Source organism: Cheilinus undulatus, linkage group 9 (assembly GCF_018320785.1).
Source record: "Cheilinus undulatus linkage group 9, ASM1832078v1, whole genome shotgun sequence".
Lineage (NCBI taxonomy): Eukaryota > Metazoa > Chordata > Actinopteri > Labriformes > Labridae > Cheilinus > Cheilinus undulatus.
The window spans coordinates 4606411-4634046 of NC_054873.1; the positions used below are offsets into that span (position 1 = coordinate 4606411).

The following is a 27636-nucleotide window of genomic DNA, read 5'->3' on the forward strand; positions in this document are numbered from 1 at the left end:
TTTTCTCTGTATTTATTACTTTTCACCCAGTTTTTGTGTTTTACTCACCATTTTTGCTACCTTTAACTTATTTTTACTGCCACTTTAACCAATTTTTGCCTCTTTTCACCTCTTAGATTGTGGCTCTTCCAAAGGTATTTTTCTGGTTTAGATAAATTTGAGTGGCTAAAGGAGAAGAAATGGATTGGGTGTTGATTTACTGGTCAAGTCTTTTTAGGGAGGGATTTGTAATGTTGACGATTGGGAAAATGGTAACCTCTAGATTTTGTGCAAGACTTCTACTGCAACTAGGAAAGATACACTTGGCTCACAGGGTAGGAGAAATGCTAACCTGACACACCAGACACACTGTTTCATATATCTACTGCATGGAAATATTTCACATACTTCCAGGAAACCTCCCGTATAAAGTGTTTGGGAAAGGCAGGACTTTTTAAAATATTCTCTGAAGGTGACTGGATGAACACTCTGTCTGTCACATTCATGACGGGCCAATCAGAGCAACAGGACAAAATGAAGTTGTAGACATGTGCAGCTCCAGTACTAACCTGAGTTACACAGGCTAGCGCTGCCATAGTGTTTGAACGGCTTAGCTTGTCAATAGCTAAAATTCATGCAGAAATCAATCAGGAGCAGGCCAAAATATCTTTTCTGCTAAGCGAAGCTTTTAGTGTGGCTCTTTGCTCTTGTTTTAATAAAGAAACATGGTCGAGGTCTGATTAAAGTGCTGCTTTTCTACAGCTACATCTGAGTCATTGCATTGCAGTCATTGCATACGGCTTATAGTAAACCTCGACCTGACCCGTAACGATCACAAACTCATGCCAAAGCAGGTCGGGAGACGAGCGAAAACATCTTTTTGACAAGAATGGCTTTCACTGTGGCTCTTTGCTCTAATTTTAATAAATAAATGTGCTCCAGTTCTGATAAAACTTCCACTATACTATTGTGACAGTGTCACCTAAAAAGTAAAATAAAATAAGTTTATTTGAATTGATGGTAATGAATGAAATGATGGAAAACATCAGGTTTTCTTTGTTCATTTAAAAGAAAATATTCACTGTATATTTAAGTGTATGGTATTTAAGTGTATGGGTATCTGCTGCCATTTTTGTATATTGATATGTGGTCAAAATAATAAGTAAAAAGAAGATGAGATAATATAAGGAGGATGTGTCGTGGGGGAAGAGGTGGAGAAGGAGAGGACCGGATAAAGAGACAAAGGAGCAGGAAGGAGGAAGTTAGGGCGTGAAAGTCAGATAAAGTATCAAGCTATACAAGTTAAGAAAGTTAAAAAGATGGAAAAGTAAAAAGTAAGCAGTTTTGTGTGGAAACAGTAAGCATTATCTCGGCTGGGATTTTCTGCACAGAGGTTGGAGCGTGCGTCAAGGAACGCTTTCCTTGGTGGATTAACCTCTTGGATCTGAGATTGTCCTTTTTGTAATTGTTACCTGGCATACCAGTGTTTAGCAACAATTGCATATTTTTGGTTTTTGTGGGTTTTTTGCTGTGTGGATTTATTGTGTTTTTTCAGAGTAAAATTTAAACCCTGCCTGTAGCTACCGCCTCATTCTCCTTAAAAAGATTCCGATTGGCTCAAACTGTTTTCAGTTGGCACAAACCAGCTTTCCAAGATGGATTAGCCTGATGACAGACAAGGAGTCTGGCAAACGCATCTGCTCAGCAAGTTTAGAGAAATGCTGCTCTGATCATAAATACTGCACATTTTATATCCCGGATTTCATATCGGAGCGGCTCTAAACATCTTCCAAGACTGGAGATGGAAAAAGCACTCTTAAACACTCCACAGGAAAATCTGACACAATAATCTTGCGAACCTTCACATAATCACGCTGTTGTTGACGTTGGTTGGAAGGACTGAAACTGGCACAATTGTGGAGTTTTACTCTGCTTTGCTGGCTTGCCAACTTTAACAGGCTCCAGGTAGTAGTAAATCCACTTGGCCTCAATGACTCCACAACCCAAGCATGAAACTAGATGGACAGGGACAACCCACCAATCACCAGGGTTATCTCTTGACTGGTGTTTCATTTAGTTTGGCCGAGGGACTAAGGTGTTAGTACTGGCTGTTTGCCATTTTAGTGCCAATGTGTCTCTAGTGTTTTAGTGCAATTCAGACAGTGCTGGCCCACAATTTTGGATGGATTCATCTGTCTCCTATGCATCTGTCTCATGAGACAGATGTAGAATTTAACACATGTAGCTAAAGAGTCATGAAGTATCAGAGATTCAGACAACCTTACTCCAGTTAGTGGATGTACTCAGGACTCCAAAATACTGTCCCCACATCAGCCCCCATTTTGCAGAGCCGACTTATGCAGCATAAAAAAGAAAACCCTCAGTGCAATGATGAAATTAGAATAATCTTATCCTCTGGTAGTGTTGGTGCACAGAGCTCTTTGTGCAGGACTTGTGTGTCTCTCTCAGATCTTGTGTGTGAAATCAGAAGCAGCAGGACGATCACAGCCCACCGCTGGAGGACAGAAATGTTCCTGACAGCAGAACTAGAAACAGAAGAAAATCCTGCTGCCTTGAGCACACAGTACCATCGGTGACAGAGTTACACAACCCACACGAGCGCAGCAACATATCCTGCTCCAAACACTGTAGATTCTCATTTACATTTTAGGATCTTTTCTCTAATGCTAGTAACCACAGCCTCCTGGATGTTGCATCAGTGCCTGGCTGCTATATGAAGACGGTTCTTTGCTTTTGGCCATGTTTATTTTCACCTTTGGGTTTTAAAAATGTTTATACAAATGTTACAAAGGTTCTCTACGGTGGCCATGTGGGTCAGAATTCTTTATATACCATAAACCCTTAAATAAATCTGGATTCTACTTTGATATGAGTTAAGACTGGCTCCAAATACCAAGCCTTGTTGATGTAAAGACCTGGTACTGTCTGCAGTTTTTGTTCATAAGGGGCCCAGTCTTTACTTCAAGGTGCATCTCAATAAACTAGAGTAGTGTGAAAAAGTGAATTTATTTCAGTTCAACTCAAAAAGGGGATGAATGAGATGAATGAATATAAAGTCATTACACACAGATTGCAAAGTTTTAAGTGTTTATTTCATTTCATTTTGATTGTGACTTACAGTTAAAAAGCACAAATTCAACATCTCAAAAAATTAGCATTTCACAGAAGACCAATAAAAAGAGTTTTGATACAGAAATGATGGCGTATCGTCCTTCAGGTCTTCAATTTACAGATCGGCATTTTCCCTGACAACATAACTCTCTTTTCAAACACAAACCACAGACAATCATCTATTTTAGCTTTTTATTTTATTTTTTCTGATTTTATTGTCATTATTTTGTTGCGACAGGGGTCTCCTGGAGGACCATTTTTTTGGCTGCTTTTTGACCCCCTTTGCCACCGTTTCGCACCTCTTAACCCAATTTTCCTTGTTTTTTTTTGCCACTGTAACCCAGTTTTGCTGCTTTTTGCCCCCTTGTCCCCCATTGTTCCTTGTTCTGTAGCCACTTTAAACCATTTTTCTTTTTTTTTCACCTATTTAGGCTGCTTTTAGTCCAAATTTTGCCCACTTTTTGGTAAAAAGTGACATAGAGTGGCAAAATGGATGAAATGTGGTAATAATTCAGCAAAAAGCAGCAAATATGGGTTAAATTTGGTCAAAAGAAGTGACGAAAATTAGACAACAAGCAGAAGAAATTGGGGAAAGCGTTGAAAATGGTTGGCAGCAAAAATGGGTTCAAAGGAGCAAAAAGTCAGCAAATTTGGACTTAAAGCTGCAAAAAAAAAATGGGGACAATTGGCAAAAATGTGTCAAAAGAGGATAAAAAGCAGCAAAAAACTGTTAAAGGTGGCTAAAGAACAAGCAAGAATTGGTAACAAGGGGGCAAAAGGGGGGCAAAATCAGCCAAAATGGGATCAGCAACAAAAATGGGTGACAAATGGCAAAATGTTTTTCCTTGTTCTGTAGCCACTTTAACCCATTTTTCCTCTTTCAGCCATTTTTGCTGCTTATAGTCCAAATGTTGCAGAAGTTTGTCCCCTTTCAACCCATTTTTGCTTGTCTTTTTGCCATTGTAACCCATTTTCAACACTTTCTCCCACTTCTTCTGCTTTTTGTCCAATTTTCGTCACTTCTTTTGGCCACTTTTAACCCATACTTGCTGCTTTTTGCCCCCTTGTCCCCCATTGTTCCTTGTTCTGTAGCCACTTTAAACCATTTTTGCCCCCCCTTTTTCACCTATTTAGGCTGCTTTTAGTCCAAATTTTGCCCACTTTTTGGTAAAAAGTGACATAAAGTGGCAAAATGGATGAAATGTGGTAATAATTAGGCAAAAAGCAGCAAATATGGGTTAAAAGTGGCCAAAAGAAGTGACAAAAATTGGACAAAAAGCAACAGAAGTGGGGGAAAGTGTTGAAAATGGGTTACAATGGCAAAAAGACAAGTAAAAATGGGTTGAAAGGGGCCAAACTTCTGCAACATTTGGACTATAAGCAGCAAAAATGGTTGAAAGAGGAAAAATGGGTTAAAGTGGCTACAGAACAAGGAAAAACATTTTGCCATTTGTCACCCATTTTTGTTGCTGATCCCATTTTGGCTGCTTTTTGCCCCCCTTTTGCCCCCTTGTTACCAATTCTTGCTTGTTCTTTAGCCACCTTTAACAATTTTTTGCTGCTTTTTATCCTCGTTTGACACATTTTTGCCAATTGTCCCCAATTTTTTCCTTGTTCTGTAGCCACTCTAACCCATTTTTCTGCTGTCACCCATTTCTGCAACTTTAAGTCCAAATTTGCTGACTTTTTGCTCCTTTGAACCCATTTTTCCCGCCCCCCTTTTCCAACATTTTCCCCAATTTCTTCTGCTTGTTGTCCAATTTTCGTCACTTCTTTTGACCAAATTTCACCCATATTTGCTGCTTTTTTGCCTAATTATTACCACATTTCATCCATTTTGCCACTTTTTGTCACTTTTTACCCAATTTCACCCTTTGTTGCTACCTTTCTGCCACTTGTCACCTTATTTTGCTTGTTTCTTTTTCCACTTGTCCCCATTTGTGTTGCATTATGCCCAATTTTGCCCCCTGTATGCCACTTGTCACCAAATTTTGCTGCTTTTTTTGGCAAAATCCCCCCATTTTTCCTTGTTCTGTAGCCACTTTAACCTATTATTCATTTTCTACCATTTCTGCTGCTTGTTGTCCAAATGTTGCAGAAGTTTTGCCCCTTTCAACCCATATGCTTGTGTTTTTGCCATTGTAACCCATTTTCAACGCTTTCCCCCACTTCTGCTGCTTGTTGTCCAATTTTCGCCACTTTTTTTGGCCACTTGTTTTTTGGTCACTTTTTTGCATCTTAAATCCATCATTTTTGCTTTCACCCATTTTGGCTGCTTTTTGTCCCCATTTTGTTCTGGATTTTGTAGACTCAACGTTCTTGCTGAACCATTTTCCAATTGCTTGATCTTGTTCATGGTAATTTTGGTCTTGGCCTCTACTAAGCAAGCTTATCTCGGTCCTTTCAAACTCTGGGCCCTCAGTTGTGGACTGTCTTTTGCAGTGGAATCAGTGTGACTTTGAAGGACTACGTGATCCTCCAAAATCCCACTGGACTGCTTTCCTGCTTCTTGCCAGGTCTTGTTCTTATTAGTCTTATATTTTTTATCCTGTTGAGGAAGACTTTTATTTTCCTCGAACAGAGCCTCATTCCTGCAGCACATGGCATTATCTTTACTAAAGACCTGGATTCCTACTTCAGGGTCCTCATTTTCGAGCATAAAGACTTGGTTCCAATTAAACATCTGACTTTTAAGTTCCATGGCGCCATTGTCATTCGTGTAGGAAACGTCTTTACTCCGTAATCTATCCCTAAAATCGTAAACCTTAGGTTCATTTTCAACTATTTTGGGAGCTTGTTCTCTGTTGGCCGTGTCCTTTTGCTCCAGGCTCTCTCCTCTGTCCTTCAAATAATTCTCATTTTGAGGACTGTCTTTTGCAGTGGAATCAGTGTGACTTTTAAGGACTACTTGGTCCTCAAAAATCACACTGGACTGCTTTCCTGCTTCTTGACAGGTCTTGTTCTCATTAGTCTTTCTTGTGTGTTTTTTCTGTTGGAGACAACTTTCATTTTCCTTGATGAGAGCCACATTCCTGCAGCACATGGGGTTAGTATCTTTACTAAAGACCTGGATTCCTACTTCAGGGTCCTCATTTTCTAGTGTAAAGACTTGGTTCCAATTAAACATCTGACTTTTAAGTTCCATGGCGCCATTGTCATTCTTGTAGGAAACGTCTTTACTCCGTAATCTATCCCTAAAATCGTAAACCTTAGGTTCATTTTCAGCTATTTTGGGAGCTTGTTCTCTGTTGGCCGTTTCCTTTTGCTTCAGGCTCTCTCCTCTGTCCTTCAAACAAATCTCATTTTGAGGACTGTCTTTTGCAGTGGAATCAGTGTGATTTTTAAGGACTACTTGGTCCTCAAAAATCTCACTGGACTGCTTTCCTGCTTCTTGACAGGTCTTGTTCTCATTAGTCTTTCTTGTGTGTTTTTTCTGTTGGAGACAACTTTCATTTTCCTTGAACAGAGCCTCATTCCTGCAGCACATGGGGTTAGTATCTTTACCAAAGAACTGGATTCCTACTTCAGGGTCCTCATTTTCTAGTGTAAAGACTTGGTTCCAATTAAACATCTGACTTTTAAGTTCCATGGCGCCATTGTCATTCTTGTAGGAAACGTCTTTACTCCGTAATCTATCCCTAAAATCATAAACCTTAGGTTCATTTTCAACTATTTTGGGAGCTTGTTCTCTGTTGGCCGTTTCCTTTTGCTTCAGGCTCTCTCCTCTGTCCTTCAAATAATTCTCATTTTGAGGACTGTCTTTTGCAGTGGAATCAGTGTGATTTTTAAGGACTATGTGGTCCTCAAAAATCTCACTGGACTGCTTTCCTGCTTCTTGCCTGGTTCTGTTCTCATTAGTCTTTCTTGTGTCTTTTATCTCTTTTTTTCTGAGAGCTGTTTCCTTTTGCTTCGAGCGCTCTCCTCTGTCAAACAAAATAATCTTGGTTTCATTCAGTATTTGTTTTATTAATTTAAAGTTACCCTCAGCAGTCTCCAGGTTTTGCCTATCTCTTTCAGCGTCCTCCTGCAGGGCTTCATTTTGTGTTTTCAGTGTGTGTATCTCTGCCTCGTAGTGACATGTCATCTCTGTGTAGTTTTCACGACATGTCCTCTCTACAATTTCCAGCTCCTTTAACAGTCTCTTCCTTTGGCCTTTCATCTCTATGGAAAGTCTATTGTTTTCTGTGACCAGAGCCTCAAACCTGCATTTCCAAATGTCAATGCCATGAAAGAGGGCCTGGTTCTCAGCATTTAGCCTGCCATTTTCAATTCTGACGGCGTCATGCTCTTGTGCCACGGCCTCCAGTTGTCTGACACGACCACTCAAAAATATGGTTTCTACTTCATGGTCCAGTCTCATGCTCTCGTTATCATCCCTAAGGCCTTCAATTTGTTGGTGCAGCTCAGCATTTTCTACTTCATGGCCCAGTCTCATCCTCTCCTTATCATCCTTAAGGCCTTCAATTTGTCGGTACAGCTCAGCATTTTCTACTTCATGGTCCAGTCTCATCCTCTCCTTATCATCCTTAAGGCCTTCAATTTGTCGGTACAGCTCAGCATTTTCTACAGCAAGTTCCTGATGTCTGTCGTGCCAGATTTCAATGTTCTCACGAAGGGCCTGATTCTCATCTTGGAGGTTCTCGTTTATAATCTCAAGGTCCTCTCTCTGCCTGCCACGAGTGCGCTTAAGTTTACACCGGAGATCCTCTATAACTTTACGCATGTTTTTATTGTCCCTGCTGTATTCTGTTAACACATCGTCAATACCTCTTTTTTGTTGTTTTACATCGTCAAGTTCCCTCCTCAGCTCCCTGATAACGATGTTTGCTGCAATTAAGCTCATTTTGCTTGTTTTCTGCTCACAAATTGAATAAAATGATGAAGGTGACAGTTTACTGCTGCTGTGAGTTTTAAGTCTACTGACTGTTGAATGAACTGGGTATATAGGAATGAGATCAAAGGAATGAGAACTAAGGAATGAGATCAAAGCGCCACCCCCCCACCCCACACAGATCCAAGGAACATGATAAGCCCCTCCCCCAGCAGTCAGAGCCAATCATATGTCTTGCCGCACACGTCACTACATGACGTCATCCCATCCAGTGGAGATCAAAGGAACATGACAAGCCCCTCCGCCAGCAGTTCGAGCCAATCATATTTCTTCACCTTCAGACGTCACTACATTACGTCACAGCGTACAGTAGACTGCGGAAGTACCGATTTATGCTACAATGCTCTCGGACGACGATAACTGCGGTGCGATTCCTCCCCCTTCCCTCGGCTTACTTTCACATTAGCACCTCCGTGCCCGGGGCCGGGCCCACCTCTGTCTGTACTCAGTCTACAGCAGGTGGCGGTGTGTAATGACCCGAGCGAATATTGTTTGTGTTTTAACCCGGCAGAAATGTCCAGCCTGCAGCCATGGATGTTTTTAAATGGCCTTGTTAAGGTGCCAGCAACGTCGCTCTTCGTATCCACACACCTGTGTGCAGCTCAGAAGATTAAATAGGGAGGACAGGAGACTTTTACCGCCTTTGCATCTCATCTCACTGACTCCAACCTGTGTTCATCCCTGTGGTGAGTCATAACACAACGATTGTTGCTCTTGAAAACTCCGGACCATATCCAATGCTAATATTGAATTTTAAGGTCATAATTTTACCCATTAGACTCACAATTCAATTTTCTATCATTTTTGACTTTTTAAACTAATGATGTCAAATTTTATCTCACGTTTCTACCTCTAAAACTCGTGATTTCCAGTTTCATCTCATATTTTGACCTTTTTAACTCATAAATTCTTATTTTATCTCTTATTAGGCTCTCTAAAACTAATGTTTTGGAATTTTATATCATATTTTAATCCATAAAACATATGGTTTGGAATTTTATGTCGTATTTTGGCCTTTAGAATTCATGATTTTTAATTTTGTCTGGTATTTTTGCCTTAAAACATAATTATTTTGAATTGTATCTAATATTTTGGCCTACAGAATAAATGATTTCCAAATGTATCCTATTTCTTGACCTTTTAAACTAATGATTTTGAATTTCATCTGATATTATGGCCTTTAAAAACTCGCAATTTTGTACCTTATCTCATATTTTGACCTTTAAAATTCATACGTCAGAATTGTATTGCATATTTTCTTTATAAAAGTCGTGATTTCTGATTTATTATCATATTTTTTAATCTAGAACTCAAGATACGAATTTTGATCCCATATTCTGACCTTAGAAATGTATTATTTTGACCTTTATCTTACATTTTGAACTTTAATAGTCATGATTTCTTATTTTTCCTCACATTTTGACCTTAAAAACTCAAAATTTGACATTTAATCTCATATTTTATTCTTTTAAACTCAATATTTGTAATTTTCTTTCATATTTTCCAATTTAAAACTCATTATATCTGATTTTATCACATATTTTGACCTTTAGACAACCTTAATGAACAACTACAGGCCGATATCAAATCTTCCTTTTTTAAGTGAAATGATCGAAAAGGCCGTGTTTCAACAGCTAAATTATTTTCTAACGGTGAACAGCTGCTTTGACGTCTTCCAGTCAGGTTTTAGACCTTATCACAGCACTGAGACTGCTCTGGTCAAAGTGTTTAATGACATTCGCTTAAACATAGATCATGGCAGAACATCAGTCTTAGTGTTATTGGACCTCAGTGCTGCATTCGACACAGTTGACCACAGTATATTACTTGACCGACTGGAAAACTGGGTGGGACTGTCTGGCACAGTTCTTGATTGGTTTGCATCCTGCTTAAAGGGCAGGGATTATTTTGTGTCAATAGGTAACTTTAAATCTGAGCAGACCAAAATTACATGTGGAGTCCCCCAAGGCTCCATCCTGGGGCCTCTTCTATTTAACATCTACATGCTTCCACTTGCTCAGATCATAGAAAACAAAAAAATAAATTACCATAACTATGCAGATGACACACAGCTCTACATTTCAATGACCCCAGGTGACCATGGCCCTATGCAAGCACTGGGTAAATGCATGGAAAAAATTACTGAGTGGATGTGCCATAATTTTCTTCAGTTAAACAGAGAAAAAACTGAGGTAGTTGTTTTTGGACCCAAGGAGGAATCTCTTAAAATCAGCATGCAGCTCCAGTCACTTCAGTTAAAAACCTCAGACCAGGCAAGAAATCAGGGTGTGGTCATGGATTCAGACCTGAATTTTAAAAGCCACATAAAAACAATTACAAAGTCAGCTTATTATCACCTCAAGAATATTTCTAGGATTAAAGGACTAATGTCACAGCAGGACCTTGAAAAACTGGTCCATGCATTTCTCTTCAGTGGAGTTGACTACTGTAACAGTGTCTTTACTTGTCTGCCTAAAAAGTCAATCAGACAGCTGCAGCTGATCCAGAACGCTGCTGCTCGAGTCCTCACTAAGACCAAGAGAGTGGACCACATCAGTCCTGTTCTGAGGTCTCTACACTGGCTCCCTGTCTCTCAGAGAATAGACTTTAAGATCCTCCTGTTAGCTTATAAAGCTCTGAATGGTTTAGGCCCAAAATACATCAGAGACCTTCTAGTCCAGTATGAACCATCCAGACCGCTCAGGTCGTCTGGTGCAGGTCTGCTCTGTGTCCCTAAAGTCAGAACCAAACATGGAGAATCAGCATTCAGTTACTATGCTCCATATATCTGGAACAAACTCCCAGAAAACATCAGGTCTGCTGAGAGTTTGAGTTCTTTTAAATCAAGGTTGAAGACTCACCTGTTCACTGCTGCCTTTGACTGAAAAACTTTTCAAATTTTCTGTTTTCACTCAAACTCTGCTCTGTAACTTTTATATGTGTGTTTTTATCTTTTTTGGGGTTTTATGTGCTGTTTTTATCACTTTTCACATTCTCCTTTTAAATTTTTTAAGTTAAGAGCTTGGAGCTCAGATAAGGATCTGGCATTGGCCAGACATGTCTGGGACAGAATTCGGTCTCCGGACCAAGGGTGAGGGGAACCAAGGTTTTATCTTTTGTGGATCTTATTTGCTGTTTTTAATCACCTCTTACATGTTTGGTTTAATTTTTCCATTGTGTTTCTTTTTTTCCCTTTGTCAGTGTATTTTAATGTGAAGCACTTTGAATCGCCTTGTTGCTGAAATGTGCTATACAAATAAATTTGCCTTGCCTTGCCTTGCCTTTTAAAACTCCTGATTTTGAATTTTATCTCATTTTTTGGCCTTTGGAATTCATGTTTTTGAATTTTATCTCATATATTGGAATTCTCATCTCCAATTTTATCTCTTATTTTACCTGAAAACTTGTGAATTTTATATCATAGTCTTACCTTTTAAACTCTGATTTTGTAATTCATCTGATATTATGACTTTAGTAACTCCTGATTTTGTACCTTTTCTAATATTTTGACCTTTAAAATCCACACATGTGAATTGTATCTCAAATTTTCTTCTTTAAAGCTCGTGATTTTTGATTTTATATAGGGGTGCACGATAACTATCGGGCCGATAGTTATCGGGCCGATAACAGGAAATTATTACATCATACTTAACGGTCCGATATGACGATGAGTCCCGATAACATATATTTTTGTCAGCACGGTAGTGCTGGTGTTTGTTTTCTTTCTCAGGAGACTACACATTCCAAAACAGCAGGTGGCACCGCAGTACACGACCCGCTGTTAAAGCACCAGGGAAGAAGAGGAAGTAGCAGCCCCTGTGTTAAAATGCTAACAACACGGTGGCGTTATTCAGTATTTATGGGAAGGATAACCGTGTGTAGAATTTGCCCTGCAAAGGTCGCAAAGAGTACAAAGAAGTCCTCGACGGATCTTATAAGTCACTTATAGTCATCATCCTAACGACGTTAAAACGAAGCAGCAGCAGCAGCCACTTGCCTCAGCCGCAGGCATCAGGACCGAGTCAGCGGAGCTCTGACCCTAAGCAGGCATTGAAAACTGCAGAAAACTTGCCAGAGCCAAAAGGCGCAACGTTATAGTAACAAAATCAGCCTGATAGTCTCCTGATCCATCGCTACTTTCATAGACGTATACCTGCCTGCTCTGTTTGACGTGGTTTCATTCAGTTAGACCACGGTGGACTTTACATTCTTAACCTATCTCTGATATGACTTATGTCAGTGCATGTTTTTAATCTTTATGTAAAACATCAGCTCGCTTTAATTCTGGCTTAAGCAAAAAAAAAAAAAAAAAAAAACCCAGACCCCCAAATATCTCCATTTGTTAAGCATAACAGCCTGTTATCATTTGGTTTTATGGGGAAAACCGTCTGTCAGTTGTTTGTGTATGTTGTACTTGGTACACAAATGTTTAACAAAAAAAAGTGAACTATAATAACAGTTATAAAGTCAGAATAGTTCTTTGTTTTTTGAAAAACACAGTAGATATTAGTTAAAATTAGTTATAAATATCTTTGCTTACTACATAGTAACCCCTTCTTACCCCCAGATGTGCATAAACACATCAAATAAACTTCTTTTGTTAAATCAACAATTGAAAAAAAATGTATTGGTTATTATCGGTTATCGGCCATCAGGAGTTGGAAATTATCGGTTATCGGTATCGGTTCAAAAAAATAGTTATCGTGCATCACTAATTTTATATCATACTTTTGAATTTTAAACTCCTGATTTCCACTTTCTTCTCATATTTTGACAACTCAAAACTCAAAAATTTTCTCTCATATTTACTCCTTTGACTAAAGAGTTAAAATTTTCTCTCATTTTCTACTTTAAAACGAACTATTTCTGATTTCATCTCATATTTTGACCTTTCAAACTAGTATTTTCTAATTAAATCTCATATTCAGTTCTTCAAAACTCCTGGTTTTTAAATTTTATATCATGTTGTAGGCTAACCTTTAAACTGTTGATTCTAATTTAATTTTGTTTTTTATCTCATAGTTTTGAATGTAAAAGTCATGATTACCAATTTGATTTCAAATTTGACCTGATTGTGAACTTGAACTCATATTCCTTCCTTTGAACTATGATTTTGAATTTTTTTAAAATAGGTTATATTCTGACCTTTAAAATTCATAATATTGTACCTTCTTTCATATTTTGAACTTTAAAATTTGCAAGTCAAATTTGTTTCTCATATTTTCTTTTTTAAAAGGCATAACTGCTGATTTTATATCGTATTATTGAATTTAAAACTCCAGATTTTCACTTTTCTTTCATGTTTTCTCCTTTTGATTTAAGGGTTTGGAATTTTCCCTCATTTTTTCTACTTAAAAACTCACTGTTTCTGATTTTATCTCATATTTCTACCATTAAATCTCATAAATTTCAATTTCATTTCATATTTTGACCTTTTAAACTAGTATTTTCTAATTAAATCTCATATTCAGTTCTGCAAAACTACTGGTTTTTAAGTTTGATATCATGTTTTAACCTTTAAACCTGTGATTCTAATTTAATTTTATATTTTTAATCTCATAGTTTTGAATTTAAAAGCCATGATTACAAATTTTATCTCAAATTTTACCAGAAAAGCTCATGATTTTGAATTTTATTTGATATTATGACCTTTAAAATTCATAATATTGTACTGTCTCTCATATTTGAACTTTAAAATTTATAATTAAGAATTGTATCTCATATTTTCTTTTTTAAAAGTTGTATATCCGATTTTATGTCATATTTCTTAATTTAAAAATCAACATTTTTGCTTTTATCTCATATTTTGAAAATATTTTGAATTTTATTGCATGCTTTGACCTTTTAAACTCTTGATTTCTTTTTTTATAATCCAGCGTGTTGAAATCATTATCATTATTATTATTAAAATCATTATTTTGAATTTCATCTCAAATTTTTCTTTTAAAATCATTACTTTAACTTTAAATGTTGTGTTGTGCTTTGAACAGCAGTGCCTGCTAAATGTCATTCCAACATTGTTTTGGCCTTTTAAACTAATAAGTTAGACTTTTTTATCTCAGAGTTCAGGCTCTTAAACTTATCATTTTGACATTTTTTCATCTTAAAATCATGTATGATCAGTGCTAAGTTTTTTCCCCCCATATTCATTACTGGTGAAAATGAGTTTGACCGTTAAGGTTAAATGTTGACCTTGTTCGGCTCTCAGGTTAGACCTAAATTCAGGATTGTGCCCCTGCTGTGATTGAGTTTGACACCCCTGGTTTACTGCATCCTTAAGGATAATGAGGATGTGTCCCTTCCATCACCAATGCTACACAGAAAACACATTTCAACGTTGTTTTTTCTCCGACAGCATGATTTCCTCTACGCAGTTTAGTTGCATGTTAAACAGAGGGTCCTCAGCACAGCAACATGTAGCCTCCACATAACAGCCTGTGCATTCGTACTCTGATCACAAAGCCATTGAACTCAGGACAGGATTGTTTATTTCTGTATTTATTTAATGATTCGTATTGTCTATCTTACATTTTCTTCTCAGAGTTCTTTCTAAGCTGTAGTGAAATCAAAATAAGGTGAAATTCTTTCTTTTATACAGACTGATCTCTAACCACTATAGTTTTCTTGACAGACTTTCCATCTTTCACTTCCATCTGCTTCCTCTGTGCCTGTCAGGATGTGGCGCCATCTAGTGGTGACTCTTCTGTATTACATTTCCGTCACCTTGCTGTAGTCCACCCCCTACAGAAGCATGGCTAAGGCTATGTTTTAAATGGAAATGTTCCATGCTTTCAGAAAAATATGAGAATGATATGTTTTAATTTTAAAATCTTAATGGGTTCACAGTGCTGGTAAAACAATCACACACAGCAAAAGAAAGCATTCTGATCAAAGTGAAATAATGCTGGAACTGTTCTTAAATGGCCTCAAAGCAGCCGTTGTTTGCTTTATATTTCCATCAGGACAAACAGAACTTCAGACACAGCAGTATCACCAGCAGCAGGAGGGGGCGGGGCCTTTCAGAACCTCCATTCCTTTTTGTGACCACGGCCTCAGGGATGAAGTTGAACATTTGGACTGACCTGCACGGCTCCTGGCTGTAACACATGCAGTCAAACTTCCTATCCAACCACTGGATGTCGTCCTGCCAGAGATCGCCGATCACAGTCAGAGGGCCGCCACGCCGCTGCCGCTCGATCCTAAAACTCCTGGGACTGAGGTGAAGGTAGACATCCTCTTCCCAGTTCTTCCTCACACAGCGACCTCGGCCCTGACACAGCGCCCTGCTGCAGAGTTTGGCAGCAGTGGAGACGTTCAGGATGTACGGGTTCATGATCTGCTCCAGGTGACGTCTGGCATCATAGCAGGAGTCCTACAGGAGAGTGGAATTAAAGGTTTGTTATAAGCTGTCTTCTAGAGCTGGAATCTGCTATGGCTGGGGCTGGTGACATCACAAAAGAGGCGGGCACTCTGCTTCAACCCAGGCTCTCATTAGCTGTTGTAAGCTCAAGACAAAGTAAGGAAGGTCCAAACTGGTCAAATGAAGTGTCAATCTAAAGGTCAGAGGTTTGGATTGTTGTCAAAACTTTCTACATCATATTTTGGACTAAATGTCTGATTTGACAGGATTTAGATGGTGGGGAATCTTTATGATGCAGTTGGGTTGTTTTTAATAGAATATTATGGTTAGGAGAGAAGAGGAGAGCTTTTAATAGTTAATTTTATATTTTGCAGGGCTGTCAAGATTAATTGGTTAATTTCATTCTTTACAATTCACTAAGGTCCAACAATTCTGCACAATTTTTTCAAACAGGATTAACTGCATGATTTTCTGTGCCTTTTAGCACTTTGATTCATCTTGTTAGCATCTCCCTGCTCCTTAAAGTCTCATTTCACTTTAAAAACTCACAGACAGCTCAGTGGACAAGTCAAAGCTCATTATGTTTTCAAACATTTGCATTTTACTGTTCTCTTTTCAATTAGAAATTCATTTAATTGTGGCTATCATAGTCTTCAGTCTACCTATTAAAACAGGTATATCCAAACAGAAAGTGAACTATCTGTAGTTTAAGGCAGTAGAAAAATCAGGGATGACACAAAAACAGTTTTGAATAGGGCTGAACGATTTGCAAAAATAATCTAATTGCCATTTTTTTCCAAATATTGCAATTTAATATGTGATTATTCTTGGGTTAATCTTAGGTATTTTTCGACAAATTCAAGCGATAATTAATTCCGTAAATAAGACCATGTGTATTAAAAACAATGAAATTACACTGCCTGGCCAAAAAAAAAGTCGCCACCACAAAAAGGTCACACACGCTAATATTTCATTGGACCGCCTTTAGCTTTGATTACAGCACGCATTCGCTGTGGCATTGTTTCGATAAGCTTCTGCAATGTCACAAGATTTATTTCCATCCAATGCTGCATTAATTTTAATATTGATGATGGGAGAGTCTGACCACTGCCCAAAGCCTTCTCCAGCACATCCCAAAGATCCTCAATGGGGTTAAGGTCTGGACTCTGTGGTGGCCAATACATGCGTGAAAATCATGTCTCATGCTCCCTGAACCACTCCTTCACAAATTGAGCCCGATGAACCCTGGCATTGTCATCTTGGAATATGCCCGTGCCATTAGGGAAGACAAAATCCATTGTTTAAGAAATGAGAAGTTACTCATTGCATCAGCTGGGGTTAAGTAACTTGTTGCCAGCTGAAAGATAATGGCCCATGCAGTAATTATCCAATAGGAGGCTCGTACCTATTTGCTTAGTTAAATCCAGGTGGCGACTTTTTTTTTTGGCCAGGCAGTGTATTTTCAAAGCAATTAATCCAGAGTAGCATGAATCTGAATACAGGGGGGCAACAAGCTTTAAGATATTAAGGAGGCAGCTGGGGTGGGGGAAGCGAAGCTGGCTACCAGCTGATCACAGCTGGGGTATGACTTTCGTGAAGTAACGCCAGACTTCATCAGTTTCAGATAGAATGAACTAACTGTTTTAACCATGGAAATTCTGAGATTAACTCCTTAACGCCTGTTGTTGCAAATTTTATACACTGATGATACCTCTATCTCATCAATATGCTCAATAAATTACTCAAAAAAACTTCTGAATACAACCTGATAAATGATAAAAATGCCCTCAAGTGGATTATCAGTCACCAAAAACACCAAATGAATGAAATGAGATACTAAAAATGTATTAGTTAAATTTTATGGAAATTTGGATTTTTAAAAATTTCAGTAGAAAGTTAAATGAACATTTCATTTCCAAAAAATTAGAATTTTCTGGCTATTATTTGTGTTTTCAGGCTTTAAGGGGTTAATCACTATTATTTTTTTTTACTTTTTGACAGCCTTAGTTATCCTATATTTTATTATTGTTAGTTTGTAGTCTAAATGTCTGCTGTGGTGGTTTTATCCTGGAATTGTTTACATGGTCAGGATACTGATAATCAGAGCTATCTGCTGGTGTATAACATGTGGTACTTTGCCATAGTTAAAAAAAAACAGTGGGCCAGACAGGATCAAATGAAGTTAAGTCTCTTTTTGTGTGCTATGACTCACATTCAGGGGCGTTTCCTCTTTCCCTCTCGCTTAGATGCTATCTGAACAATAGCCTAATAATAAAAACCTACCATCAGCTAGAACCTGATAATGTAAGGGAATATTCTGTGTGGTCTAAAGCACATAGAGGTGCTGTAAACTGTATGGACTTCATTATTTGTCTGTTTTACCTCTGTGTCTGTGACCTGCATGTCTCCCCAAGAGACAACTCCTGCAGCACCGAGGGCAGCAGCTTCTCCGATGGTGTTCACTAGATCATACTGCAAGAAAGAGAGCCAGCCACACAATTAGAAAAGCTGCAACTGTTTACATTAATATCTCAGTTGCAATGAGATTAGGGTCCAAAATAAATGTATTCAATTTTTTAATTGAAGCAATTGTGCCATGTTGTCATTTTAGGTGCACAGCAGTTAAGATAGCAGCTGGATACTACTAACTGTGGCATCATCCTGCTCTCACACTGATGCAAATAAGGACACTAACATATATACATAGTTTTACCAACAAACTGGCTGATAATAGCTAATTTATCCTGAATCACCAGTATAGTTTCATTGTTTATTCATCTTCTTACATACAAAGCTTGTGTCTGGCAAAGATTTTGTCTCTTTGGCATTCGAAGGTGTATCTAACCTCTGACATGTAGTCATCAACGCTGTCTTTGTACACAGGGCGTATGTAGGCGTAGATGGGGATGGAGTACGAGCTGTTCGGGAGCATCGACACCCTCATGGTCTCCTTGATGCGGTGACGGACAAACATCCGAGCCTGCTGGGAGTCTTTAAGCACCGCCTCAAGGTAAATGGATGGAAAAAGGGCTGTGGACTCCTTCCAGAGCCACAGCAGTTCATCATTTCTGTTCTCTTCAAGGGGGGGGCACTCCCCGGTGAAGCCCGCCATGTCCTGGTTGTAGTCATAGTTGTAGCAGTCAGGGTACAGGTAGTATCCCCAGAGTCTGTTCGGCCTCAGCCTCTTCCCGATGCGGAGAGATCGCAGAAAGTACCTCTTAGCTCCACGTTCAAATGATTTCTTCGCTCGAGCCTCGACCTCCTCTTCAGACAAAGTGGGGTTCTTCTTCTGCACGGTTTCAATGGAAATCTGTCGGTAGATATCTTTGCTGCCCCAGTTTCTGACCCACTGTGGCCTCCATTCTTCAAAGTCCAGAACAGCAAGGCCTGGCTGGTGGGAAGGGATGTAGTACTGGATGTCATCCTCAGCTTCTTCATGGTGCTCCTCCATGTCGACCAGCTGTGGTAAACCGTCCTCATACATTTCACCGGTGTCTTCTTCCACATAGGGGAAGACACCAAAGCGGTCGGTGTAGAAAATGGAGATGCTCTGGTTGGTTGCAGTCTTAAGGGTGCTGCTGACGAAATCAAAATAGGAAAGGTCGAGTGGCATGCCAAAGCGGATTTCACACAGCTCGGTGGGGGCATTCCACATGAACATGAAGGGCTGTTCTGGGCGTATAGGAGGGTCTGTCCTCGGTAAGGCTCGGCTAGAGCAAAGGAGAGCCAACATGTTGAGGAAAAAGATGACAAAATGCTTTTGGCTCATTTTCAAACAATGATCCAATCTGTAAAGAGGAAGAAAAAAACAAAAATAAGAAAGCGATGTTTTGCATGACACGGAAATGTTTTCTTCCCCTAAGAAGAGTAGCTCAAAGAGTCTCTCTGATGACCACTTAACAGTCACAGAGTCACTCTGATGATCACTCAACAGTCACAGAGCTACTGTGATAATCATTCAACATTCAGAGTCACTCCGATGACCAGTCAACAGTCACAGAGTCACTCTGATGACCAGTCAACAGTCACAGAGTCACTCTGATGACCAGTCAACAGTCACAGTCACTCTGATGACCAGTCAACAGTCACAGAGTCACTCTGATGACCAGTCAACAGTCACAGAGTCACTCTGATGACCAGTCAACAGTCACAGTCACTCTGATGACCAGTCAACAGTCACAGAGTCACTCTGATGACCAGTCAGCAGTCACAGAGTCACTCTGATGACCCATCAGCAGTCACAGAGTTAATCTCATAACCAGTCAACAGTCACAGAGTCACTCTGATGACCAGTCAACAGTCACAGAGTCACTCTGATGACCAGTCAACAGTCACACGGTCACTCTGATGACCAGTCAACAGTCACAGAGTCACTCTGATGACCAGTCAACAGTCACAGAGTCACTCTGATGACCAGTCAACAGTCACACGGTCACTTTGATGACCAGTCAACAGTCACAGAGTCACTCCAATGACCTACTGCCAGTTAACTTTTTCGCCTATTTTTGAAATAATACTGTTTACAGTTGTAATCAGTTCGTTTTTACACCCCTTACCTCCTCAAAATGTTCTGGTTTCTTACTGGAACTCATGACACACACATTGTTTACTTCCATGTTTTGGATTCGTCATTTTTCTCCATATCAGCAGTTCAGAGACATTCAGTTCTAGTTAAAAAAAAGGGGAAAATTATCTCCTATGACAATTGTGATATAGCACCACATGTCTTGACTTAAAAGAGATTTATGAGTTTTTAACATCCTGAGAAAGAATGGCTGACTCTAAAATTGTTGAGGAATGAGACATCGGCAGCTTCTGTTCCTGCCTGCTGTACATGGCATCAACAAATCCAGCTGTGAAATTTAGAGACGTCAAATCCACTTTACCCTGCATTGGGGGAGTGGGAAGCTGCTATTTCACTGGGGGAAAGACCAATTAAACGTACAAATAAGGGACTGTTTCTACAGCTGCTGTTTTTCTGCACTGGCAGCGCTTAGTTTCAATACACAACAGATGTAGTTCGCCATGTTTTTGTGCAAAATTGATGCACGTTAAAAAAATAATGAAAAAAAACAATCTTATTTTGTTTGAACATTGGAAATGTTGAAGCGATTTTAACAAGTCTATAGAGATTTAGAGTTCTCCTCAATCACTCAGTCACTTTAAAGAAAACCTCTTTAATATCAAAGTGAAGACAGATTTCTACACAGCAATGTCAATTGAATAAAAATATGTAATGTAAAATAAGTGACTGCACGAATATCTTAAAGTGACTGACCTAATTCAAAGGAGGTCCAGCCAATCGCTGCTAGTAGTCTCACAATTATTAAAATGAGGATTGCCTGAAGGCAGTGAAAGTGTCACATGTGATCGTAGTATAGTGATACCTTTGTCTTGAAGGTCCAGTCACTGGTTAATCAGTATTCCTGGCTACCCTTACACCATGAAGACAAAAGAACACCCTAAGAACCACAATAAAAAGGCTATTGAAAACTATAAGTCAGGGGATTGATACAAAAACATTTCCAAGGCTCTGATCATCCCCCAGAGCTCAGTTAAATCCATCATCAAGAACTGGAAGGAATAGGTCACATGTGTAAATCTGCCTAGATCAGGCCATCCTCACAAACTGAGTGAGCGTGCAAGAAGGAGACTAGAGAGAGGCCACCAAGACACCTATGACTACCCTGAAGGAGTTCCAAGCTTCAGCAGCTGAAATGGGAGAGACTCTGCAGACAACAACTGTTGGCCGAGTTCTTCACCAGTCAGAGCTTTATGAGAGAGTGGGAAAGAGAAAGACACTGTTGAAGAAAACTCAGATTCAATCTGGACTAGAGTTCACCAAAATGCACGTGGGAGACTCCATGGTCAAGAGGAAGAAAGTTCTTTGGTATGATGAGACCAAAAGGGTGTTTTGAGGCCATCAGACAAGACGCGAAGTTTGGCAGACACCAAAAACTGTGAAGCATGGTGGTGGCAGCATCATGTTGTGGGAATGCTTCTCAGCAGCCGGCCTTGGAAGGCTTCAAAAGGCTGAGGGTGAAATGAACGCGGGAAAATATAGAAAATCCAGGAAGACAATCTTACTCAGTCTGCAAGAGAACTGTGGTTTGGAAGATTTATTTTCTTAGCAATGACTGGAAGCATACAGAGAAAGCTACACAGAAACGGTTTAAACACAACAAGGTGAATGTTCTGGAGTGGCCAAGTCAAAGCTAGGTCAAGGTCCAGTAAAGGTCCAGATGTGCAAGCCTGATTGAGACCTATCCACATAGACTCAGTGCTGTGATTGCAGTCAAAGGTAACTCTACTAAATACTGACTTTAGGGGAGTGAATATTTATGCAGTCACTTATTTTACATTACATATTTGTATTTAAGTGACATTACTTTTTAGAAATTACTGGGTTTGTTTTTGTATTTGTCAATCCCACAGAAGGTCAGTTAAAAATGACAGGAGCTCGCTGAAACCAGACGCACTACAGATGTTTCAGAGACTTTACGTCTATTTATAGTCAGCCATCAACAAGTGCCCCATAGTCGTAAGTCTTGTTCTGATAAAAGTTAGCATTTCTACTCGTAGGTGTTTTTACAAGCTAATCAGAGCACCTGTCTGTGCTGACTGATAACACTGATTCACCTGCTCTGCTGCCTCACAAACCCAATAAAAACAGTTCTCACTGTAAAAGCACTGACTGATAGTTTTACACTCTCAACATGGTGTTAGCTTCGGTATCTGTACAAGGTCATAGGATCTGATGTGTAACTACAGTAGCTTTGTCTCCAGGCAGCTTACAGCCTGACAGCTTTATGATTTTAGAAAAAAGCAACACTCCCGATGGTTCATATACAGAGTAAAAACAGCACGACCCCAGTAATGTTGGGTTAAACTCTGAGAAAACATCAATAAACCTTTAAACCCAAATGACACATTTAAATGAGACGTTATTAGCTAAGTGCCTACCTGTCCTGGTGGTCCAACTTCTCGCCGTCCAATCTGCCTGCCTTGTGAGTTGTTAAATTATTACCTGTTCGTCGTAAACGCTAACCTCGCTCTACTCTGTGAGTCAAAACAGCTCCTCTTTAAATAAGCTGTTGCTAGAGTTTCAATTACAGCTGACGAACACTTGTGGAAACTTGTCAGAGTAGAATGATTTGTAAGCCCGAGGTGTTCTGTTATTTATTGGGACGTCCTGATGTGTTCCAGGCGGAGGATGAACTCACCCCCCCCCCCCCCCCCTTCCTGCCTGGAGGAAGATATCTGAGGAAGCTCCGGGATGAGGACAATGTGTGGACACAAGTGCCGCTCTTATCCGAGGGCTGTGTCAGGACACGCAAAGAATGCAGTGAGAGTTTGAACTTGGTCAGCTGTGGTTAGAAGGGAAATGAAGAGGAGGAAATTTACCAGTTTTCATCACCTAAGAAGTGAATCACAGGGAGAAGCTGGGCTGTTCCTTTATTGATCATCACTTCTGCTTAGTGTCAGCTAAATGTCGTCACAGGCTGACAAAGGCGAGGTTTACCTGTACTTTGGCTGGAGGATGAATAATAGATAAACACAATTCCACTACTTCTGACTAACATGTCACTGTACAGATGTTGTGGTGCAAATGAATGCAGATTCCCTGTAAGAATATGGTTTATTTGAATGTAGGATTAATGGGATCAGAAATTTGGAGAGACTTACCCTTGATAGATGTTACACTGGTGTGGTTATTAGCTTCTATCTTGGTGGTCCAGACTCCAGCAGCTTGTTTTTTAAAGAAAAGAATCTCTGATAGACCAACACGTTTGGGCTTGAAGCTTTCAATAACTCTACTCATTATCTTCTCTATTGTTGTGTGAAGTCTTTTTTTTCTGCAGTGACACATTCTGTTAAAACCTAAGGTGCACGGAAAGCTCAACTGAGAAATGTTTTTACTTCTGATCCCATTTACACCCGTGATCTGAAGCTCTTCTGAGTTATCAGTATTTGCAAGTACACTTTGTGGCTGGGGCATTTTCACATTAGTTGCAATTGTTTTATTTCATGCTAGGGTGCGATTTCTCCCCCTCTCCCCTCCTGCTGGCTGCTTTCACAGTAATAACATAAAACATGCATAAGCACACTTGCATATGTACAAAGTCCATTAAAGTGGGTGATGGTGTTACAGCCACTCTGCCATAACGCCCAGATCAATGGAGGGCTGCAGTGATGTTAGTCCATCTGGAACTCTTTCCATCTCCGCACAGGATCTCCAAATCTCAGTTGGAGTAGCCATGGGGTTCCTGGTCACCTTTCTTCCTGCACACTAATAATGCTGGGTTATTTTATAACCCAAATGCTGGTAACCTTGCAAAGCAGATGGATTCCCCCGTTTCATGTTTCTCACTGGCAAATCCATCTTGCAAAGCTCCTATCTGAACAGACTAGGCCCTGTATGGAAGTGACAGGACCAATCAGGAGTAAGAGGCAGTACTCCTGGGCGCGGCGAAGCCATGACTTTGCGACAAGAGGCTGGTGTGATTATGGTGGAAGAGATTAGCATGGATGCTTCTATAGCGTCAGTTTTTGTCAGAACAGCATTGAGTTATTTTCAAAGTCCCAACCGGATTGGCAAGAGTCGATTCTTCACGTGTTTTGTTGCTCTGATTGGCCCGTAAAGATCTGACAGACAGAACGTTCATCCAATCACCCTCCGAGTTTTTTCAAAGGCTCTGCCCTTTCCCAAGCGCTGTCTATGAGAGGTTTACCAGATGGATGTGTGAAACAAATCCATCCAGTGTGTCAGGTTAAAATGCTGGGTCAAGGCTGTTGGGTCACAGGTTGGGTAGGTTTGACCCAATGTTGAATTAGAAATAGTGACCCAGCAGAATTGGTTGCTTAATGGGCAGTGAAATACGTGAGAGGCACTGCCATTTTAAGTTTGAGGGGTGGAGTTTTCCCATCATGCTTTGAATTGTTTCTATGTTAAACACTTCTGCACCATGAGTGTAGCTGTCGGTACCTGATCCCGGAAACCCGATTTGTACTGTACATGTGCAAACAAGTGTCTACATCCACTCGCAGGCTTTCGAAGCATTTTACGGCAGTTACTGATTAGGCAGTGATGTTGCTGCCCGATCAAATCTACGGGATGTACCACCCATTAATTTTATAGAAGTATTACTGTTCTTATAAATAATTTTTATTGCTGAAGAAAAGTAGTCACCGAAGCCAAATTTGTTTAAAGACTGCAATATAACCCAGATTGGGTAATTTGGGCCATTCTCCCCCGATTACACAGTTTGGCAGGGCAGCCACCTCTTGGAAGAGTCCCGTTGTGCCAATCTTCTTCTGTTTGAGAATCATGGAGGCCACTGTTCTCTTGGTAACCTTCAGTGCAGCAGAATTATTTTTACTTAGTAAAGTGTGTTACTCCCAACACTGAATATGAGAGACACCAGACTCAACAATCCACACGAGCTTAAGGCTGCTAACAGAGCAACCTGGGCTTCATAACACCCCAGCAGTCCCATAGACTGATTGGCTCCATGCTGCGTTGATGCAGTAATTTCTGCAAAAGGAGCTTTGACTAAGCACTAAATCCATACATGAAAGTCATTTTCCAGAAGGTTGACATATCTGTATCACAAATCCTTTTTTGGGTTCGTGGTTTTTTATTCTCATTATTTGAGATATAAGAGTTTTGATTTTCATGAGCTGTATGCCCTAATCATCAACATTAAGACAACAAAAGTCTTGAAATATTTAACTTCTATTGGGATGAATCAAGCATATATGGACGTTAAAGTTCTTGCATTAAAGTTATGGGTGAATAAAGTAACTTTCTTTCATGCTATTCTAATTTTTCAGATGCACCTGTAGCACATTTCACAACATCAACATTGCACATGTCCAAATGTTTACACAACACGCTGTGACAAGAAAAGCACACCAGACTGGTATTACAAAAACCCGCAGCCTCAAGAAAAATTACACAACACTTTTCTAAAGCAGGAATTTATTTGTTTTTGAAACAGTTGAGTTACAATCAAAGGTGGTTCATTACAAGACTGACTATTCATCTTGTATTTTTTTAGCAGAGCTAAATATGTTGAAACAGATATCTCTGTTAGTGTAAAGGCATGCTTGCATACACGAATGGCTCCATATGCTGAAAAATTTCGTCAGAACTCACATTTAGCAACACATCGAAGACGTCTACTCTGGTTACAACTCATCAGAAGTTGGAAGAAAAAAACACCATAAAAACAACCTATCAGACCTACTTAATGAAATTCAAGCACCAATTTGTACTCAATTTATTTGTGCAAGTTTTAACCAATAATTGCGTACATGATACCTACCATTAACAACTATAATATGCTTAGATTAGTTGGGTAAATATCTCCTTTAAACCTCTTTATATATTTCAAAACCCAAAACTTAATAAAAATGGGTAGTTTGTTTTTGTAACATAGGGGATTTTTCATCTAAAGCATTTGTTATTCATTAGCTTTACTCAATAATATTTTTTGTGTCTTTTCAACTCAAATGAAGCGCAGCTGTGGTATTGTGGTAAGCCTGACCTTACTAAATTGGGCTCCAAGATTAAGCTTAGCACACCTGCCACGTGGAAGTCACATCCATTTCTGAGATAATGTCACTAACTGAGTAGGTAACTTCACTCATGGTGCAAAAGTGTCGACAACAAAAGAGACGCTAACACTAGGAACATGTGCAAAAGAATATTCAGTGATTACTACAAAACAGACATCAGAGCACATTTAAATGGTTGCTTTTAACTTTCTGCAAAGACGCGTTGGTTCCTACTGTGTCTTTACTTTATTTAGGATACTTTTGTTGGTGTCTACTTTTGGAGGCATCAAGGAATGATAAACAAAAGATCTCGTGGTCTTTGACACGATCAAGATATTTTAAAAAGGCTTTTTTGAAGCCTTGAAGATGAGGAAATCTTGTCTCCTGACTTATCTCATTTTCCATTTACCCTAAAGCTCTTATTTTCTGCTCAAAGACAAGAAAGAACCTGTGAAACAGATAATTGATATGACCTAACCTACCATCAGAATGACTGCTCTTTATTAATATGATCCAGTGCCAAGGCCACGGAAATTTGTACAGCTTGTCTACTGACACACCTGAATGGGCAAGATTCATGACTGGTGTTATTAAAGCTACCTGAGTTTCTCTTGCTTTGACAAGTCCACACGTCTGCTGAGAGAAGAGTCTAAAACTCTTGAAAGTGAATATGCAGTGCCAAAAACTGTCCAGTGGAAACTAAAAGATAGAGCCTGATCATAGTGTGATGACCTGTTACACACTGTGGCCATACATGGAGCATCATCAGGACCAATCCAGGAAAATCTGAACCTAAAAAAGACATGATCCCTCCAGAATCAGTCTTCTCTCTCTGTAGTTATCACATCTATCCACTTTGCCCCACACTTTGCAAAAGTTAGTTAAGCAATGCACAAAAAAACTGTCTAAACTATACACAGTTTTTTCTCTGAACCGCCGTGCAATGCTCCATAGGCGTCCACAGACTGCTTAAGCTCACCCAAATTAACTCTTTTAACGACAAGCAACATCAGCCCACCATCACAGCGTACAGACCTCAGGTGCATCACTGCCATCAGCATATCTCTACTCTTCAAAAAGAAAACTATATCTTGCAAGTCACCAATGCAGCAAGTACTAAATAATGTAATCACATTGGTCCCGTTTACACAAGCACACTCAGCTCAGTTGCGTACACTGCATTTCAACAGTGATAAATAAGCTAACTATTACAGTTGTTAAACTTTACAGCAGATAGATTGTGTTTGATACCTTTAAATGCAGAAAGGCCTGGGTTGCTCCGATTAAAAGCTCAGATGAACATGCGATAGTAACTCCGTCTGGTGTGTAACTTCAGTCTGGCACAGCTGTCACTCAAGTATGTGGCAGCTGGGTGTGCATTATCATTGCCTTTATAAGCCTCCCAGCTGCCAAGAAGCATCCCCACAGCATGATGCTGCCCCCACTGTGCTCCACAGAGGGGATGGTGTGTTTGTGGTGATAAGTAATAATTCATAACTCCTCTCTCCACAATGTTTTGCTAGCTATGATGTATAATACTGAAACATTCTACTCATTGTGCTGTTTATCAGGATCCCCATTCTTCCTGTACAGTAGGATATCTTCCAGGTTTACATGACTTCAGCTAACTCAACACAGGCTACTGTAGGCAGTAGATAATACCAAAACAACATTTTTAGCCTATCTGTGTGCCAAAGTGTTCTTTTCCTGCAGA

At 39.6% G+C, this 27636-nt stretch overlaps 1 protein-coding gene across 3 annotated transcripts; it reads right to left on the minus strand.

Annotated features, from left to right (window-relative positions):
* Positions 1-14484: 14484 nt before the first annotated feature.
* On the minus strand, positions 14485-27436 carry LOC121514809 (hyaluronidase-5-like). 3 transcript variants are annotated; one of them, XM_041795158.1, is made up of 5 exons: positions 27174-27436; positions 19919-20029; positions 18208-19150; positions 17745-17834; positions 14485-15374 (listed from the first exon to the last, which is right to left on the minus strand). In XM_041795158.1, the coding sequence occupies exons 3-5, from the start codon at positions 19129-19131 to the stop codon at positions 14961-14963; spliced, it is 1428 nt and encodes a 475-aa protein (XP_041651092.1). In that variant the 5' UTR covers positions 19132-19150; positions 19919-20029; positions 27174-27436; the 3' UTR covers positions 14485-14960. The 3 variants fall into 3 exon arrangements, with proteins under 3 accessions (XP_041651092.1, XP_041651094.1, XP_041651091.1); XM_041795160.1 differs by lacking the exon at positions 27174-27436 and adding an exon at positions 22326-22573; XM_041795157.1 differs by lacking the exon at positions 19919-20029.
* Positions 27437-27636: the final 200 nt, after the last annotated feature.